This window comes from Chrysoperla carnea, chromosome 4, assembly GCF_905475395.1.
Source record: "Chrysoperla carnea chromosome 4, inChrCarn1.1, whole genome shotgun sequence".
NCBI lineage: Eukaryota > Metazoa > Arthropoda > Insecta > Neuroptera > Chrysopidae > Chrysoperla > Chrysoperla carnea.
The window spans coordinates 5,464,834-5,485,347 of record NC_058340.1 but is presented as its reverse complement, the minus strand read 5'-3'; the positions used below and the strand labels follow the sequence as shown (position 1 = coordinate 5,485,347).

The window sequence follows — 20,514 nt, the reverse complement described above, 5'->3', positions numbered from 1 at the left end:
TTTTACTAAGTAGCGCTATTGAACAAGCGCGAAGCGGCCTGAATGATATTCAGTCTATCTGGTTGATTTTGTTTACCATTTTCATAAATGTTAGCTTAGGTTATTCGGTTTAGAAAAACTTATACCTAATACATTGTTTTTAACCAGCGAAAGACTTTTATTTATCTCAAAAAAACTTTAAGTTAATGTTTTAGGAGCTGCTTTTATGAATAAAATTAAGATTGGTGTGTGGAAGACTTTATTATGAAGAGGAAATTAAATAAATGTTATTAATAAAAAAAAGTTGTAAAAAATGTCAAAACAAATTGACAATAATAGTCGTAAATACCTTGACTCTTGAATTTTAAAATAAATATTTAAGTTCATTCAGTATTAAAGGGGGGCTAGGAGGAGAGGTGTATTTATGATTATATTATTTATAGTTTTAGTTTTTATAGGTGTTCCATCATTCAAATGACAACATTATTTATTGTTACAAGATAGAATTGAAACTTTATAATATTTGAATCTGTCATTAATTCCTTTTTATATCGCAAACAATCTTGGTTGAATATATTTTTTTACTAAATACTGCACCCGTAGCTTCCCATGCCTTTACTTTATACTAGGGGCTTTCAATCTTAGTTTGCCTCGGCAACATTTGGGGAGAAGGGTTTGTTTAGGGTCGCATATGAAATATATGTACAAAAACGTTTAAGTAAATTATTTTTTGTGTTTACTTTTAATGATGGTCTCTCGATTATAATTGACGATTTTAATATGATACATACAGCGTAAACTAAATATTGACAAATATCTTGCCTAATAATCTTAATTAAAGAGAATTGAAAAAAAATACACTCGAACCCGGACTTCTTGGATTCATGCCAAGCGCCCTACCAATTGGTCCATTCGAGCTCTAAACACAGAGTGCAATTTTTTCAAATCATCGAATTTTTATTTTTACTTTGTTTATTTACTTATTTATTATTATTATTTTTTGTGTTGTTTACTTTTAACCATGTATACGATGTTTATTTACATCAAAGTCTCTCGATTATAATTGCGATTTTAATATGATGCATACAGCGTAAACTAATAAGTAAATACTTTTCAATACAAAGACTTAAAAAGCTTATAACATACTTAAAAAGATTTTTTCTTAAATTAAAATTTAATAAATAAATAAATAATAAAATAAAAAAATATATAATAAATTTTTCTTGAGAATAGAAATGTCACTTATGTGATTACATTTCTATCATCCATATATGTAACTGTTGTTGTCTGTAGAGGGAGTTTTGTTGAAACCCCACTTAGTGAGTGAGTGAGTATGGAGGTTAGCGGGCCATGCTCGAGCATCGGGCCTCGAAGCAATGGTTCAGAGCACTAAGCCAAATAGACCCTTGTACTCTATTCAGTGGCTATTATAACCAACTGATGTACTGAAACCCAGGATCTGCCAAGCGCTGAGTTTCCTAATTTCTTCTGGTTCGACTATGGCCGGACCAAACCATTTCCTTCGCTGCTGTATGATGAAAATTTATATAATGTAGTCAGTAGTTTTTACAATAGAAACGTTAACTTCTTATGTTAGCCAACACAATTCGCTTGACCTAACCTCTTAGCCCTCGCATGACAACATGGATCGACACGTAAAAACTAAACAATTTCTTTTATATATTAACAAAGTTGATATTTTCAAATTGTATTATAATTGCATAGAAAGTTTTTGATTGCCATACAATATATATTGTTTGTTTATAACAAATTACTTTTTAGTTCACCTTTGACGCAATATAATAAAAAGTAAAAAAAATAAAATAAAACAAAATCGTTAAAATCGATTTAGCTATATGTTAGCTTTCATAATACTTATAAAACTTATCCAATGTAATTTTATGTAATAAAGCAACAGTGTTTAAATGTAATGTACCGACAGTATAAGTTACATTTTATTGATTTTTTTTTTAAAAAGCATTGCCATTATAAATAACGTTTTACGTTGTAATAATGAAGGTTGTATTTATTATTGTATCATGTATGTATCTATGACTGAAAATACATTATTATATTCATTGCGGGAGTGAAATATTATTTTATAATACCCCAATCAAAATAGCTGTAAATTAACCAAGTAAAACAAGTAAAAACAAACAATTGACTGGGTTAATTATTGAAAGACCATGTATAGTCAGTGTTGATTTCTTTATCACATTACACATACAAACATGTGACACATACATAACTGATAATCAAGTATAGTACGTGTTATAAAATTTTCGCCTAATTGGCGCCCTCACGGGTAAACTGATGTTTACGAAAAAATGTTTCAAACAAAAGTTGTTTAATTTTTGATAAGGAACATTTTTTACATTTAAACTTTTGTTCTATCTCTAACGGTTTACAAGACCCAATTGACCTATGATGCTCATTTACGAACTTGACCTCACTTTTTACGTCCTGAGTACGCTGGTAAAATTTCAGCTGGATATCTTTTTTCGTTTTAGAGTTATCGTGCCCACAGACGGACGAACGGACAATCGGAATTGGACTAATTAGGTGATTTTATGACCACCTATGACAAAATTTTTTTCCTAGCATCATTATTTTTAAGCGTTACAAACTTGGGACTAAACTTAATATACTATGTATATTTCATATACCTATGCATAGTATAAAAACAGCAACTGTAATGCCACCAGAAAAGGCAAGAATGATTTTGTAAAAATATACAATTTTATTAAGGTGATATCCAATTGCGAGCGCAAAAAAATACTTTTTTTAACCCCCGAAATAAAAAAGGGGTGTTATAAGTTTGACCGCTATGTGTGTGTGTCTGCTTGTGGTATCATAGCGCCTAAACGAATAAACTAATTTTAATTTTTTTGATTTCATTTGAAAGGTAATTTAAGGGAGAGTGTTGTTAGCTATTAGTTTCAAGTGCGAGCTTGTGGTTCCGTACCCGAAAAATGCAATTTTGCTTTTGAATATCAGCGATAGATTAAACTGTTTTTAGTGGAGTATAATATAACAGATATTGTAATCATTTTTATATGTAGTTGTTGAATACTCGATGGGCAAATCCTCTATGACGGTCGACTTTGGGGTTCTAAAAAGAGCAGCAAGAGCTAAAAAGGCTTTTTGAGTGTGAGTACTCGATATATAACCTCTTTTTCTTTTAGAGGCTTTGTCTTTGTCTCGCAGCTTATCATTAATATTTTGAATTAATGTATAAACAAGTGCATGTCTAAGTATTTCATAGAGGTAATATAAGATAGACGAAGACAGCTATACGCGTACTTTTTTTAGGTCTCTCTCTATAACGATCAACCGTTTGATGGCCAGATTACGGTTCTATGTTATTATTTCTAAGATATTTACTCTAAAACGTTTAGAAATCGATTGTTGATTTATTGTGTTAGTTTATCAACGAGCTTCAACAAGTAAATGAATAGAAATCTATAATTTCAATGTCTCATAATAATTACTGCTTATCAAAAAGTTGAAAAAACAATTTATTCAATTCTACATAACTAACTATATGGACGTACTAAAATTTGTTTATAATTATCATGTACCTAGATAATTTTATAAAACAATGGTTTGCATATATCCAGAAATTTTTTTTTTACACCTAAGTGTATTCTTCAAAATTGTAAAATGAACCAGCAAAGCAAATATCTTGAAAAAAAGATCAATTTAAAAATGAAGTTTGTGAAAAAATCATTTTTAACACCCGAACCAAAAAAGGGCTGCTCGCACTTGAAACATATAGCTAAGAACTACAATCACACACAGATACACCCACATAGCGGTCAAACTTATAAAACACCTTTTTTTTAATTCGGGGGTTAAAAAATGAGCTAAATTTAAAGTAATCGAACAAATGTTCATACCAATTTTTTTTCAACTTTTCCTTTCTACTGTCAATAAAACCAATACTTTAGACAACTATAAACTTCTGAATTATACCATGCATATATGTAATATGCAAGGTATACTAAGGTTAGTCCCAAGTTTGTAACGCTTAAAAATATTGATGTCACGCACAAAATTTTGCTATAGGTGTTCATAGAATCACCTAATTAGTCCATTTCCGGTTGTCCGTCCGTCCGTCCGCCTGTGGACACGATAACTCAAAAAGGAAAAAGATATCGAGCTGAAATTTTTACAGCTTACTCAGGACGTAATAAGTGAGGTCAAGTTCGTAAATGAGCATCATAGGTCAATTGGGTCTTGGGTCCGTAGTACCCATCTTGTAAACCGTTAGAGATAGAACAAAAGTTTAAATGTAAAAAATGTTCCTTATCAAAAATTAAACAACTTTTGTTTGAAACATTTTTTCGGAAATTTTATAATATGTACTATACTTGATTATCAGTTATGTATGTGTCACATGTTTGTATGTGTAATGTGATAAAGAAATCAACACTGACTATACATGGTATTTCAACAATTAACTCAGTCAATTGTTTGTTTTCACTTGTTAAAAGTATTTTTTAGAAAAGATACTTTCGATGATATATTGAGAGGGTATTTACTCTATTTTAATAATTAATAAATTAATTAACATAAAATATGGCATTTTTCGCTTATTAATAATAAAATTGCAATAAAAATATTATACTTATTGAAGAAAATTAAATTTGCCAAAAAGTTAACTTCTGAACATGTTTTCTGTTATTAAATATTTACAAAGAATTCGAATAAGTTGTAGAAAATCGCTACTATATATTATCTTCTGAAAAACCTAAAGTTTTACAATAAAAGATGAGGCTAAAAAATAAAAATTAACAACTTTGTTATTAATCATCTTAATCATCGTTTAATTATTTATATTAAAGAAAATTTTTAAAAAATTTATCGTAAAATGATATCACGCTCGAATAATGACTACTTAGGGAAAATATTTGGGTTAAAATATTACATAATAATAGCGAAATCAATAGGTAACACCTGTTGGTGACAAGTGAAAGTACCTGTACAGTTACGAAATTAAAGTGAATTGAAAATAAATCTAACGTATTGATTGTATTATCCTTGTTCCACATAACTTTTCCATTTTCATCTTGTAAGAATGAAATAATTATTTATATTTTATTTAAATTAATTGCAGTGATAATGTATTCAATTTAAACGCAATTTTGAATAAATTATAAATAATTAGATACTTTTTTAGAAACTAATATGCAATTAATTATGCTTTTTCAACAATTTTTTTTGTTGGTAAATACTATACTCAAAACATTAATCCAATCTGGCTGTGAGCCTATCATTATCACGCTGAATTCACATTTTCAGCTTATTTCTATGGAAAATTACGTTATAATATAGTGAAAGAAAGTTTAGAAACAAACCATTTATCATTCTGCATGTTATTTTATTATTTCTCCGTGCGGTGGCGTTGCTAAAACGATGTGTTGACGTCACTGACGTTTGAATTTATTGTTTTCAATAACCATTTTTAATTATAAACTTACATGAAAAATTCATTAAAAAATTTTTTTTTAATTTGTTAGTAATTTTTAGTTAACTTTTTTTTTTTTAAACATGCAACTTCTCTATCATATCAATCGCTATGATATTTGATTAATTGGTAAGATAATTTTATGTCAATTCTGTTTAAATTAAATTTTTGTCCCGAATATGATAACGGATGGCTCGCATGAATGAACAATACATGATGAAATTTTCCAAAAATTTCTTCAAATTCTCTCTCATTCTACTTAATAGGTGTTGAAAAGATAGATCACCGTAGGATCCATTGAAAAATATGTCGAAAAAGATAAGAGATAAGATAAAACTATCAATTACAGAAGGTTTCTCCGCAATATTAGATAGGTAAATGGCTGTGAAACTTTTGCTTATCCACCCTAAAATTTTCTTTGGATCATTCTGATCAAAAGCCTTCATGACCACAAAAATACTACCCGTTTAAAAATTTGGTTTGAGAACAAGAACATTTTGGGGGTGGTTTGAATAAGTTTCACAGAAAGCCATTTTCCTAGCCATATAGGTACTAAAACTATAATATATTCGTAGGTTTAATCTCTCGTAGCTCGAAAACTACTCGTTAAAATTTTTTGTGACCGTGAGAGCTTTTGATCAGAACGATCTGAAGAACATTTCGGTGGCGGTTAAAGTTTCACAGAAAGCCATTTTCTTATCTAATATTGCTAGGTCTTTTTCCCTAACACATTTTATGGGCAATCTTTTTTTTTGACTTAACTATGCTGCAGTAATTTATAGGCCGTGTAAGGTAACATTCATATCAGATTATTTATTGTTTTTGCTTCTTGCACGATGTTGTATGTTAATATGATGATGGCACACCTGTAGCTTACCTTAATGACGTTACCCTCACACAGATAAGAATCTTAAGATGTATTTACGCAATATATAAAAATAAGTTAAAAAAAGACATTAAATCTTATTGACAATAATATTTATATCATTATTCAAGTTACCTTGAACCACATATAGGTCGCATCCGTCCGTCCATCTGCACAAAAATGACGTCTGTAGTCTGTTAATATATTTTATTGTGATAAATACATACCTCCACAGTCCACACTCTACAGACACAATTAAATTTCAACATGTACGTCTACCGAGTGCTGTTTACCTTATAATATATTGAGATAGTGCAGTCACTAATCGTATTATTAAAAAAAATCGACTAGTTGAATCCTAATTTTTAGTTCCTAAAATGAGCCAGTAAAGTAAAATAAATTTTTAAAAAATAATACTTTTTAAGGGAAAAGCTTTTATTGTACTAAAAAGTAGAAAATAATTCTCATACACGAATATTCGAAATGTTTCAAGCGCTTACATATAGTCGTGCAAGAGCGACCCATAAAACTATATTATTTTCTACCTTTTAGTGCAATAAAAACTGGTCCCTTAAGGTAGTACGAGCGCCAAAGCAAGTTTAGACTTGTGGTTGTGATTGACTTGTGCTTTATTTTCAACTTTGATAATGAATTTTGCTATAACTTCATGAATGTAGACGAAAAATAAGAATAAAATTTTTCGATATCTGCCTTGGTTTTCGAAATTTCGAAAGCTAAATAATTCGCTTTATATTGTCAAGTTATAACATAATTCTTTCAATAAACGTAAACAAAACTAAACTTATCAAATTCCAGTCCACATTCTTTGTACTTGTTTCTGTCTAAGCGTTTTCTTAAGAAGCACCCATAAATTACGCCACTCAATTCTAGCCTCTTTGAAACCTTTTTTTCGCTCTATGTAGCCTACCGTAGCCTTTACTATGATTTCCCCTCGGTGGGAACGTAGTTTTTTATTATCAAGTCAATAGATATTTCGTATTTGCTGAATTATTTTCAATTTGCCCATAAAATATTTCAAGAAAATTTGGTAGCTTTACTTCATTGCCACCCTCCCCTTACGTAGCTCAGCGTAGCTTTTGAAATAATCCGCTTTCCCTCCTGACCGATCCACATGATTTATGTATGCTCCCTTAGTATTTTGATCAGCTGATCCCGAATTTGGAATGCTACTCTTAGAAAAGTCGCAGCATAAATTGTTTATAACCAATTTTAGAGTAGCATTCAAAATTTGGAATCAGCGGATTAAAATACTAAGAAAACACTTGGATAGAAACTGATACAATGAATATGTAGCAAGGCGACGTTGGCTGCTATACTATATATTGAAATAGAATAAGGCTAATCGTTTAAATGTCTAGGTCAAACAGTTGCATTTGATAAAATAATCGAATGTTCAAATGCAACAGAGTAAAATATGAAGTACCAGGGTGACACACCATGGTACTTGTATATTCTTGGCCCTGACTTATATCACAGAATGGAGGTTAGTTTCAGACAGGGCTGGATTAATGCATGGGCACGACTGGGCACATGTCTCATACATCCTTAAGAGTATATAAAGGGTGGATACTTTTGAAATGAACACACTGTATATATTCATTAACATTGAACACTGTGGGTAGAATATGGTGTACGTACAATATGTGAACCTCATTAAATAATGATAAGTTTTTTCATTAATAAATAAATAACAAAATAATTTAATTATTAGGTTCAACTTCAATTCTGTAAATGTTATAATGTTGTATCGTTACTACAATCAATGTCCTTCATTTTAATGTTTTATTTTTTTAATATTTTTTTTTTATGTTCAAGAAATTATTTTTGGTTTTAATGCGTTTATAATTTTTTTATTACTTGTGTTTAATTTTTTTAGATAACACCTTTTAGACCCTATAATTATAACAGTTAAATTTTTATAGTTATGTAAAATACGTCATACTTTTAGGGCTGAATTTAAAGAAAATTAAAAAATGGATATAGTCGAAGACTATAAACACTGATTTATTTATTCTTAACGATGTACGAACGCCAGGGCAATTTTGGATAAAAGGCTTGGTTTTTTTTATATGAAGTTGGACAAACTCTTAATCAATTACGAAGATTTTATGGGGAGGAGGGGGTCCGCTGTTGGAAATTAAAAAAAAATATTTAAAGTTTAAACCTGAATAAATTATTGAAAACAAAAAAAAAAAATTTCGACAAAACAAAAATTTAATCTTCCGACCAGCGTAGCTACCGTGGAGAGATCGTTTTCTACACTTCACGGAGTAAAATCTTGGTTGAATGCCTCAATGGTACAGGAAAGATTATTTGTTCTTTGCTTTCTTAAACATTTGGAAATCGATGATATTATCAACGCTTTCGCGAAAAAAACCAAAGGCTAAATTTGTTATTTAAGTAAAGAAAGTAAATAAAATTATTTAATGTAAAATGTATACTGGCGTTTAATTTAATTTAAAGTTGTTTAATTTCATCAAAATTGGTTCAGTAGGTTATAAAGACTAAATGTAACGACACTGTGATATGTAAATAATCGCACATTTACTCTTGTAATTTCTATGAGCGAACAAACTAACATTTTCAGGGATATTAATTTACAAATACACTGTACAAAATCTTGGTCAAGACGTCATATATTTTGTAAACATCTCTGTTTCGCGCCCATCACCATTTTGAGGGCTGGATCCGCGCTTTGGCGACCGGGCTTTTGATCCGAACTAATTTATTGACAAAAATTAAAATTTCTTGATGAATTGTTAAATTTTACTGTAATTTCTAGACCCAATGATGGTGTAAAGTGTAAATACTTCTTTCTAATATGCACGAAATTCGGACTTCAACTATAATGGACACTTACAAAGCAGGTAGTTAAATTTGATTAAAACATAAGCACTAATGCTTATCAGAGAATGTAAGACTTTAATTATAGATAAAATAAACGATTAAATATAAGAAAAACTATTTAATACTTAAGGTCATTTTATACATTTTACATATTCCGTACCTACTGGTACCTCATACGTATATATGTAGGTACTTAATAAAATATTATCAAAAGTTAAAACAGAATAAGGAAGAGTAAGTATTTCTCAAGATTTGATGATTGACTGCACTGAAGGACTAATTAATACAGCATATGTTGATTTAGATTTAGTCCAACTTCATATAAGAAAAATCAAGCCTTTTATCCAAAATTGCCCTGGCGCTCATACATCTTGCAACAAAGGAATTCTTAAATTCCTTACTCGTATATAATACTCCTTTCTCAATCTATTATTACAAATAAAATAAATAAAAAGTCCTATCGCAGTAACTTTACTTATGTTCCAGTGATGGACGAAAAAAAATGCTTATGATAATAAAAATAATCTAGATTATAACTGAAACTTTTTCTTCTTTTCAGTATAAACTGCCTGCTAAGTTTGCAAGCAAGTGAAGTGAATTTTGCATCATTCAATCCAGAACAACTGTACCTAATTGCACATTTGGTCAACGAAACATTTGTAATTATTGAAGAAATAAGAAATCTACGTAAATTAAATGGTTTGTATTTAATTTTAGGCCAACACTTGCTGTAAGCTATTTTATTTTCTTGCTTGCTAGTGCGTAATATTTAAAATAACCTCAAATTAATCCTAGCTTATTAAAAAAAGGCAATATAAGTTTTCTTTTAATGGATTTTTCATAATCAATATTAACTATGTTATAATCAGATCCCATTCGGAAAAAATACGTTTTCCATGAAAACGTAAACAGTTTTGTAAAGTGTAGTAAAGTTGATGGTATTTGACAAATAATTACATTTTACATTTCATGTTGACATAATAATACAGGGTGTTATATTTAAGTTTAACAAGTTATTGCCGTTTTTAAGACTTGCAATTTTGTTAGTCATAATTTTAGGACAACCTATATACGTAATTCAAGTGTTCAAGATTACAACAGAAAGCTCAATCGATTAATAGACTCCAAGCTAATTAAAGTTGGTTTGAAAAACGAGTATAATCTGTGAGAATTTATTTGTTAAAATTGCTACAACATTTTTCGTAAATAAAGAGTATTTCGAAAACTGTTAAATTTAATCAAGGTAAACCTTGATTACAAAAATAATTTTAAAATGTACAGAGGCTTGAATTTGGTTTGAAAAACGGTTATAAGCTTTGAGAATTTATACGTTAAAATTGCTACAACATTTTCAGTAAATAAAGAATATTTCAGAAACCATGAATTTAAGTGAGATAAACCCTGATGAATTTCACTTAAATTTTGACCGTAAAACCTAAAAAATAAATAATATACAGAATGTTAACACAACTTTGATACTTTTCGTATTTTTCGTGCAGCCTGTACATTACGAAAATAATTTTAAAATGCACAGCCAATAAGCCTCTTTCTATCCCAGAAAGAAAATTTTCTTAAAATCAAACAGTTTAGCCATAATCTTTCATGTCGAATAACGTGATTAATCATAATAATAATGGAGTTTAACCTCCGTTCCTCAGATATATACGTCTATACGTCAGGGTGATCAATTTACCGCCCCATTAATTATAATTTATGAGACTACCGCTACCTGGATTGGAACCCGCAATCTAAGTCTAAGTAATCAAACGGTTAACTTAGATCTCTTTGAATAATGTGAAAACAGCGTTTGTTGTACTATTTCCCGCTAATTTTTCAGTATTTTCAGAATATCACATGAAATCAAAATAATGAATTTAATTTTTCAGATGATTTTGATTTTCAAACAGTGGTGCTCGCACGTAAAGGTCTACCACAACAATTAAATGCAACAAAATATTGTCATCCTGGTTTCTACGATAATGTAAATTGGTCACCACGTGTGTTAACTGAATTCGAACGAGTGGTCTTACATAATGTGGAATACAATTACGATACACAACAATCAATAATCGATAATGAAATAAGAAAAATTGCACAATATTTTGGACCATCGTGTAGACCTGGTAATTGGGTGGACGACGAACGAATTAATAATGAATTACGTAAGAATATTTTTTTATCATATTCATTCATTATTGTTATTTAATTTATTTTTATTAGTTTTAATTGCATGTGAATTCAAATCGAGTCTTTTCAAACATGAATATACACAATGGACTCGTCTCGTCATGTCTTTGTGTATCTTTTTCCATTTTTTAAACTTTTATTTTAGTACAGTTAAAGATGTTACAAATAAAGGAAAATGAAAGAATGGAATGTGTTTGTAAGGTGTCAAGTATCATTAGTAACGCATGAGTTAGTGCTGCAAATGTTTCTATTTGTTAATTCAATGGAACGGTTTATGTTAAAGTTGACTTACAAAATTATTAAATATGCAATTTGAATTACGTATACGTTATACATGCATAAAAGTATTCGATTATTTGGCAAATACTTAACATTTACGTCATACAAGTTGCCTATTTACTAATTTTTTAAGTAAATTTTAACATTGATCGTTTTATTGAATAAAAAATTTATTGTTTATTAACAAATAGAAACATTTGCACCACTAACTCAAGCCTTATTAATGATATTTGACACCTTAGAAACATTTTCCATGAGGTTTTAGTAAAATGCGAGCAGTTTCTTTCATTTTCCTTTATTAGCCGATTTTTGTAACATCTTTTACTGTACTATTTAAAATAGTACAATGGAGAATGTTAAATATTTTTTAATTATATTTATTAAATTCAAAAATATAAGATATGTCTTTACTTGATTGAAAACAGTCCGAAACAAAAAAGAACATTTTGTAAATGAAAAGCCCTATTTGTACATATTCAAATGTTTTATTACATATTACGTAAGTCTATGACAATTACAAATTTGAAATTTGGTGGAAAACTTTATTAATTCTTGCGAACCTGTTACTGGAAAAATTTTATATATTTAAAATTTCCCTTTTACTCGTTTGATGAGTATATATGTATTTTTGTATTGATTACAATTGATATCAATTAACATTCAATTACAAGGTTAATAATTATTTTTGTTTATGTTTACAGAATATAAATATTCAAATTTACAATCATTATGCAAATATACAAAGGAGACAAATCCTCATATGCGTGCATTAGAATGTTTAACAAGACATGGTGGTGATGTTGCTTACGTTGATTTTGCACATGTTCGAAACTTTTTCGATATCAATTATGATTTAGCTAAAGAAGAATTCGAGTATGTTTGTAAAGATGGTTCTAGAATTCCACTGGATAGCTGGGATATAAAACCATGTACATGGATCAAACAACCAGTTTCTGCAATAGTGGCTACCAATAAAAAGTAAATATTTTTGTTATGAGTGTCACATTTTTTACCTTCTGCCTCGGAGAGGATGGAAAATGTTTCAGTGTTTCGACCATGAAGAATGTAGAACAGGAGAACGATCGCTATAGAAAATATTGTCCCCAAAATATGTATAAAATAAGTGAGGCGCTGCGATCAATATGTAGTATCAATAAAAGCGGTCTGTTGTGCGCTAATTTCAAATGATATATCAATTTGTACATTATGCTAACAACAACAGCTAACTTCACAGATACTACTTCTTGTTGACAGCGCGACTGGTGGCTGAAAAATGAACTATAAATTCTACAAATTTTTAGGGACAGGTACGCTAATGCTTTAGTACATAGCGATCTTTCTCCTGTTCTACATTCTTCATGGTTTCGACATACTAAAATTAGGTTAGATTATATTGATTGGTTGTCCCATAGACATAAAAGTATCCTTTATATGTCTATGGGCTGTCAAGAGACACTCTTAGGCCATAGGACCCATTGTGATACCATATGTGTTTTACCACCTTTCCCGCTGATAATTACATTTATCATCTACTCAATTATTTTGAGAGGCTAAGTATACCTCCTTCATGCATATACCATGCACTACTACACCAGCCCACCACAGTCATTAATTAAATTACCCTCGACATACCGCGTACGGAATTGGTTACGCTTCAACCAACTGGGCTACTCAGGTCGAACCTAATCTAACCTTACTAAAATAACGGTAAATTTGGGAATGAACTGCTTTCACTTATTTTATTTTAATTTAATTTAACACGAGAGATCAAAGCTTACAAAATTTTATCAAAAGAAAAATATGAACTGATATTAGGGGCTGAATTGCGATTTATTTTAAACAAATATTACTGTCCATACCCTTTTAACATGTGGAGTTCTATCAAACCAAAGTGACACTGAGAAAGAGATATATATGTAAGTGGACTCATATCTACATTCTGTCTTGCTCAGTGCCACTTTGGTTTGATAGAACTGTAACCGCTTGCTTATTTTATTTTAAAAGTACATTTTCAAAATTACTTAAAAGGTTTTACTTTTAAGTGCTTAGCTAATGCATTTATTTATATGACAATATTTTTCCTGTAAAATAAAAAAAAGACATCTGTGGAATTTTTTTCCAGTAATAAATATGATGATTATTTCACACCATATTATGTTAATATAAATTTATTTAAAATAAGTAAATAATTGCTGTGTTTTTGTCGGGGGAATCGAAAAATATGAGCAAGCTTTCAAAAAGTCGTTGTAATTTCGGAAAAACTCCGTGTTGAAAAATTAAAATTATGAGCACAAATGTTCTAGAAATCTAGGCTATTCTATAAATTAATAAAATATAATTTTTTTTAGAAATTCTGCAAGTATAGTTCAAACATACTTAATCCGTAAAGAAGAAACAGGAAATCGCACCAATAATACGATATTTCAAATACTTGGAATAGAAGATAATCAACAACAGTATCAAATTTCGGAAATCGAACCAGTACACACGTACATGTGGAAATGTAAGTTATAGCCATGGAGCCCGTGACAGTAAAATTGCACTTCGGATTTCGAAATTTCATATGAATCAATACTATTTAACGATTGATACAATATGGACTAGGTATGCCAGTGTTTATCCTGGCAGAAATATATAATTTTTACCAGTTTTTTTATTTTTTTACTGATGTGACAGATATTTTGGTAAAGTTTTGAGCTGTCACGCCGAAATATTTCGAAAGTAGAACTCAAAAAGAACAAATTTTAAAAGATAAGGGTTAAATTTTATTGGCTTTATATATTAAAAATCGGAGTGAAAGACCTTTCTGCCACGATAAGAGCTATCACACCAAATTTTCTTGAAAAACCCCTCCAAAGATTAAAACATTTTCTGACCTGTAACCGAAAACAACACGTACAATCCGTAACTCTATTTGCCCCTAATAGAGATACAGACCGAAGTAGGTTTAAAGTAACATGCAATTTTAGGTGATATAATTTCAGATCTTTTAGAACTACGTTCGTTGTAACCTACAAATGGAGCAAATTAGCGGGATTATAAACAATGACTCTTAAAAATTGAATTTTAATTTTTAATTATTAAAAAAAATTATTTTTTAGTCTATAAATCATTTTTACATGTCACACTTACACGTATTAAAAAAAAAGATGAATGATTAAAAAAAATGATAGACAGGTTCATTAATTTTAAATAATAATGAATTAAGTATTAGTTAGGTAAATAAATGCATCTAATAATACAAAACATTATAAAAATTAATGACTTACTTTACGTTTAACAAAATTATTTATACAGGGTGAGTCATTTTAATCTATAATGTAGTATGTTGTAGTTGACCAATAAAAAATAATTTAGACAAAAGTTGCAGAGTTTGATGGGAGGCATCAAATACTGATATCAGATTGGACCTAGACCTAGTTCTTCCGGTTTCTTTAATAGCCAATTTAGATTCTAAACGGTAAGAGATAAAATAGCACTTTAAATTAGAAAGTTGATCTTCATAAAAAAAAACTAACATTTTTCATCAAAACCATTTTTTCAAAAATTCAGGTTTCGGAGAAAATGCGACTCAAAATTATGTCATAATTGCATTTAATTGAAAGAAAATACGCTTAAAATTTATTGATAATTGTAAGTCAAAGTAATGGACATAGTCAATGTCCTCTATTGCCATTGACAACTTTTAGCTAAAGCATTGTTCCGTAGCTAGCGGAAATTCGAAGAACTAGGGCCAATATGATGTCAGAATATGATTTTTTCCATCAAACTCTACAATTTTTGTTTGAGTCTTTTTGATTGGTTTACTACAAAACAATGAAGAAGAGATTGTGATCTCGAAACGCAAATAAATAATTTTTACGAAAAGTTCAAAAATAATTTTTTGACTTTTGTTAAGTATCGATCTTTATCAATACAATAATTTAATTGTTCACTAATTATTATTAATTAATAATTATTAATTTATTTTAAAGATCGTGATTTAGTGGAAATTGATCCGTTTGATAAAAATGTGCATGTTGTAAAATGGTGTGTAACATCTGAAATTCAATTGGAAAAATGTAAATTATTAAGAACAGCTGGAATCGTTTTGGGACTTGTTCCTGAAATTGAATGCTTGTATACAACAAATCAAAATATATTGAATTGTTTTAAAAATATTCATGAAAATATTGCTGATATTGTTGTCAGTGATTCCAATTATGGTTACATTGGACGAACGTAAGTAACTATCTCATTATACCATCCATGTATATATGAAATATATCAAGGTATACTAAGTTTAGTCCCAAGTTTGTAACACTTAAAAATATTGATGATACGAACATAATTTTAGTATAGGTGTTCATCAAATCACCTAATTAGTCCATTTTCGGCTGTCTGTCGAGTTCGTAAATGAGCAACATGGGTCAATTGGGTCTTACTAACTAACATTTCGCCAATAACTCGCCGAATGCTGTATTCCAAGTTTTCAACCGTCTCGGTTCATCTTCGTAGACAGATGACTTTACATATCTCTAAGGAAAATAATATACTGGGGTTAGATCGTACGATCTTGGAGGCCAATTAACAGGTCCATTACTTGAAGTTTATAAAAAATAGAAATACAAAATTCATAATTACCACTGCGTCCCGCGTTTTCGTCAAAATATTACCAGTAGAATCTAATTGAGACACTTTTCAAAAATAGGTGTTATACTTACAATAGGGGTGCTTGAGTTGTATAAAACGAAAAAAATGTTAACAATATTTTTGGACCTTTTAGGTTTTTCAGTTTGTATCCAATTGCATATGAAAAAACCAGATTAAGAAAAACTATTGTAGCAGTTATAAAAGAAAACAGTACATCAGAAATTAAAAATTTTAATGATTTAAAAGGAAAAAATGCTTGTTTCTCATTAGTTGAAGGAATAGGTAAATATTGAATTTTATATGTTGAACTTTCCCTTGTGGAAAGAAATCTGTTCTGGAACTCTTAGTTTTAAATTTAAAAAAAATAATATGTAAAGTAAAACTATCTCTGAAAAATTCTGAAAATATTAAATAAATTATTAATCAATCATTTAATGACAGAAAATGGTAATAGATTGAGACTCTTTCAGAAGAAATATTCTGAGTTACTACTATACTTTGTTACTACTTTTCTGAAAATTTTTTAAGTAACTCCCGAAATACTTATCCTGAAAGAGTCTCAATCTATTACCATTTTCTGTCATTAAATGATTGATTAAAAATTTACTTAATATTTTCAGACTTTTTCAGAGATAGTTTAACTTCACATATTCTTTTTTTTTGAATTTTAAACTAAGTATTCTGATTTCCAGATCAGATTTATTTCCACAAAGATTGTAACAAATAGTTACAATCTTTTGCCCCTCCTTTTTTTATTTGATTTGTAAGAATGGAAAGTGTGTTAACTAGCATGGTTTATTTTATCCGCTATTTGACTGTTTACAGGATATAGAGCTGCAAGGCGTGTAATAAAAAAATATGAAGAATTAAGAAATGATTCGTTAACATCATTTTTCAATAAAACTTGTGCACCTGGTGGCGAAGAATTATCTTATTACTTCAATAATAACATTGAAGTTGTTGATACTTGTTCTTTGTGTCAGATGGTTAGTTGGAATGAAGGTAAGTTTCACAATTCTCAAATCACATTTCTCGTCACCCAAATTAGTGTGTAATATACGAAAAAAATGTCATTACAAATCGAGAACACGTGTTAATATCGGTTTAACGAAAGGTATTAAATAAAATATACTGTTATATATTATTGTACAAAAAATTTTCAAGTAATAAATCTACACAAAATTTAAAAACAACCCGAATTGCAAAATTTTCAAATTTAAAAATATAGTTTCAATTTTTCTAAAAATCTCTCTAGTTTAGAAGTAGATAAACGAAAACAAAAAATTTCTAGCTACGCTAATGCTGCTAAACATAATTTAGAGTTATGATTATTATTTTCCAGGGCCCAGAGATCCTTGTTCATTTTATGCAAATCAGAATAATGAGTATGAAAACGCATTAAAATGTTTGGATCAAGTAGGCGATGTTGCTTTTGTTGGTCTACAAGATTTGGGTAGGTGTAAAATGAATCATAGATATAAGGATGAATTTTTGTTGACTTCGAGTTGAGACATAGTTATTGAAATAAATACCACGATACTCGAAATAAAATTGAATATTAAGAAATTCTATTTAAAAAATACAATTAAAAACCTACAACAGACTTACATGTCGTTAAATATCGATATTTCGATTGCAACGCAATCATCGTCAGTAGCAAAATTTATTCATATAAAAATAAATAAACAAAATATTACCAACAATTACAGTAACGATTTACAAAAATATAAATACAAAAATTATCACAAATTTGAAGAAAAAGAATTTAAATAGAATTTCTTAATATACAATTTTATTTCGAGTATCGTGGTATTTATTTCAATAACTATGAATCATAGATTTTTATACAGGACTTAGATCGATATTTTTGTATATTAAATCATTGTGGCGTGCAGAATTTCTTTAACATGAATGCCGCTACTATTTTAATCGTAAGGGTTTTATTATAGTATAGACGATCTATGAGACGATCTTATGAACATCACTAAATAACTTACCTATTTTCATAAACGTATATTTCAATTCGAATTCGTTTTTTTTTTAGACAAGAATGATAAATATCGAGTAATATGTCGTAATAATACATTAGCTGCAACTCCAGGCTTTGATAACATCGATGAAGCATGTGCCTTAACAACTGTGATTACCAGTGAAATTATAACAAGAGTTATTGACCAGGAAAATTCAAACTTTAAATTGTTATTACGACAAATTGAAAAGTACTTGGGCGGTAAATCATCCGCATTTAATACAATGAATGTATTTAGTAAATTTCATAATAAAAATGATGTTTTGTTTAAGGTAAGATAAAGATAATCGAACTTGATACAGTTTTGACTTCCGATGATTGATTTTCAGGGTTATTTTAACCCAGGTTCACATATAATTTATAAGACTCTGGTGGAAATATTTTCTGCCAATAGTCTAATTTAGCCTTGCAGTGTTCATGCATAAGATGCATGATTTCATTATAATTTGCTTTTTTTAACACTCTTTCTTTTTATTTTAATTTGCCAACTGAGACCATAATCGTACTTTATAAATTTTTATTGTTTGCAGGATAATACAGAAGGATTTGAATTTCTAGACGGAGCAAATCATTACTTTGGTTCGTACAACAATCTAATTTTAGATATTGATGATTTAGAAAAAGATGGTGAATTATCATATGGCTATTACGTTCTTATCGTGGGATCAGTTTTTGTTATTTTAATGATGATGGCGTTTGTCGTTTACAATGTTGTCATGAAAAGTGAATATCATCGAGCGAATCGAGTTGAATTTTAAAAAGTTTAAAATTAAATTTAATGGAAATTAAATTGTGAAGTGTGAAACGAAATAGTGATGATAATGACATTGTATAACTATGGCCAGAAATTCATCTGAATAGTAGCTCACAATAGATTCGTCCATTGAGCGTTCAGTTCAACGACAGTAAGTATGTACTGTGTGTAACAGAAATGAATTGTTTATTAGCATATTTACTATGCTTTCACGCTTACTTCTTGGTGGCCTTATTCAATATTGAATTTTGAATTATATTCTTTAATTCTTAAATCTTATTATGGAAGATTATTTGATTTAGCAAATTTAAACCAAAATTATTGCCAAATATTATAGTAAATAATAATTGTTTAACTACACCGACCAAGCAAGAAAATCGGACAAAATTTATGACAAGAAAGTAATAAAAATGAAAAAATAAATAAATAAAATTATTTAATGAAATGTAAAGAAAATCATAAGGAAAATGTGCTATAAATGATAAGATGGACTTTGAAAGTAGAGCTAAAGAAGCTGTATATACAGGGTGGGTCATTTTAATCTATAATGGCTAATAGCTCGTTTTGTAGTTAACCAATCAAATAATAACTTAAACAAAAATTACAGAGCTGTAGAGTTTGATGGGAGACATCATGTTCTGACATCAGATTAGACCTAATTCTTCGGGTTTATTTAATAGTTAATGTAGATCCTAAACGGTAAGAGATAGAATAACACAAATTCGAAAGTTGATCCTCATAAGAAACTATCAATTTTTGTTTAAACATTTTTTCGAAAAACTATAGTTTTCGGAGAAAATGCGACTTAAAAATATGTCATTATTGGCATTTAATAAAAAAAAAAAAAAAAATACGCTGACTGCGGAAAAATCCTTTAGCTAAAAGTTGTTAGGAGCTATAGAGGACATTCGCCAGGCCTCTATAACTCGTGTCCATGACTTTTAACTACAACTATCGATAAACTTTAAGCGTATTTTCTTTCGATTAAATGCAATAAGGACATTGTTTTAAGTTGTATTTCCTCCGAAAGTTAACGTTTTTCGAAAAAATGTTTTAAACAAAAATTGTTAGTTTTTTTTTATTCCTTCTTGTATATAGTCAAACAATTACACCATACACTGCATTTTTAATATGACAAAAATGGTTAAGAACATAAAATTTAAGAAATCGCACTCTGTATTTTTTTATATCTTAGAAAATTTTACAATCGAAATAAACTTAATATGACGGCACAAAAGACAACTTTATCGAAAACACATTTTTCAATAATATTATAATATACGGTGGAGTCTCAGTTAATTGGAACATTATTACTTTAAAATTAAATAAAATATTAAAATTATATTTTGTCCCATTTTCTAGCTCGGCTAGTGTACTATAAAAAAATTCAAAAATTATTATTGAGTCAAATTTTTATTTTAAAATTTTGTTATGTCTATGTCACATTCAAC

General features: G+C 29.0%; 1 protein-coding gene across 1 annotated transcript in view; it reads left to right on the top strand.

The window, feature by feature from the left end:
• The window catches only part of LOC123297338 (transferrin-like), a 40,680-nt gene extending 21,059 nt beyond the window's left edge, over positions 1-19,621 (top strand). The window contains exons 3-12 of the mRNA XM_044878954.1: positions 9,742-9,881; positions 11,069-11,344; positions 12,350-12,626; positions 13,997-14,151; positions 15,623-15,869; positions 16,414-16,562; positions 17,106-17,282; positions 17,623-17,733; positions 18,325-18,581; positions 18,840-19,621. Coding sequence (XP_044734889.1) covers positions 9,742-9,881; positions 11,069-11,344; positions 12,350-12,626; positions 13,997-14,151; positions 15,623-15,869; positions 16,414-16,562; positions 17,106-17,282; positions 17,623-17,733; positions 18,325-18,581; positions 18,840-19,067 — 2,017 coding nt within the window. The 3' untranslated portion in view covers positions 19,068-19,621. The remainder of the gene's footprint in view (positions 1-9,741; positions 9,882-11,068; positions 11,345-12,349; positions 12,627-13,996; positions 14,152-15,622; positions 15,870-16,413; positions 16,563-17,105; positions 17,283-17,622; positions 17,734-18,324; positions 18,582-18,839) is intronic.
• The last annotated feature ends 893 nt before the right edge of the window (positions 19,622-20,514 follow it).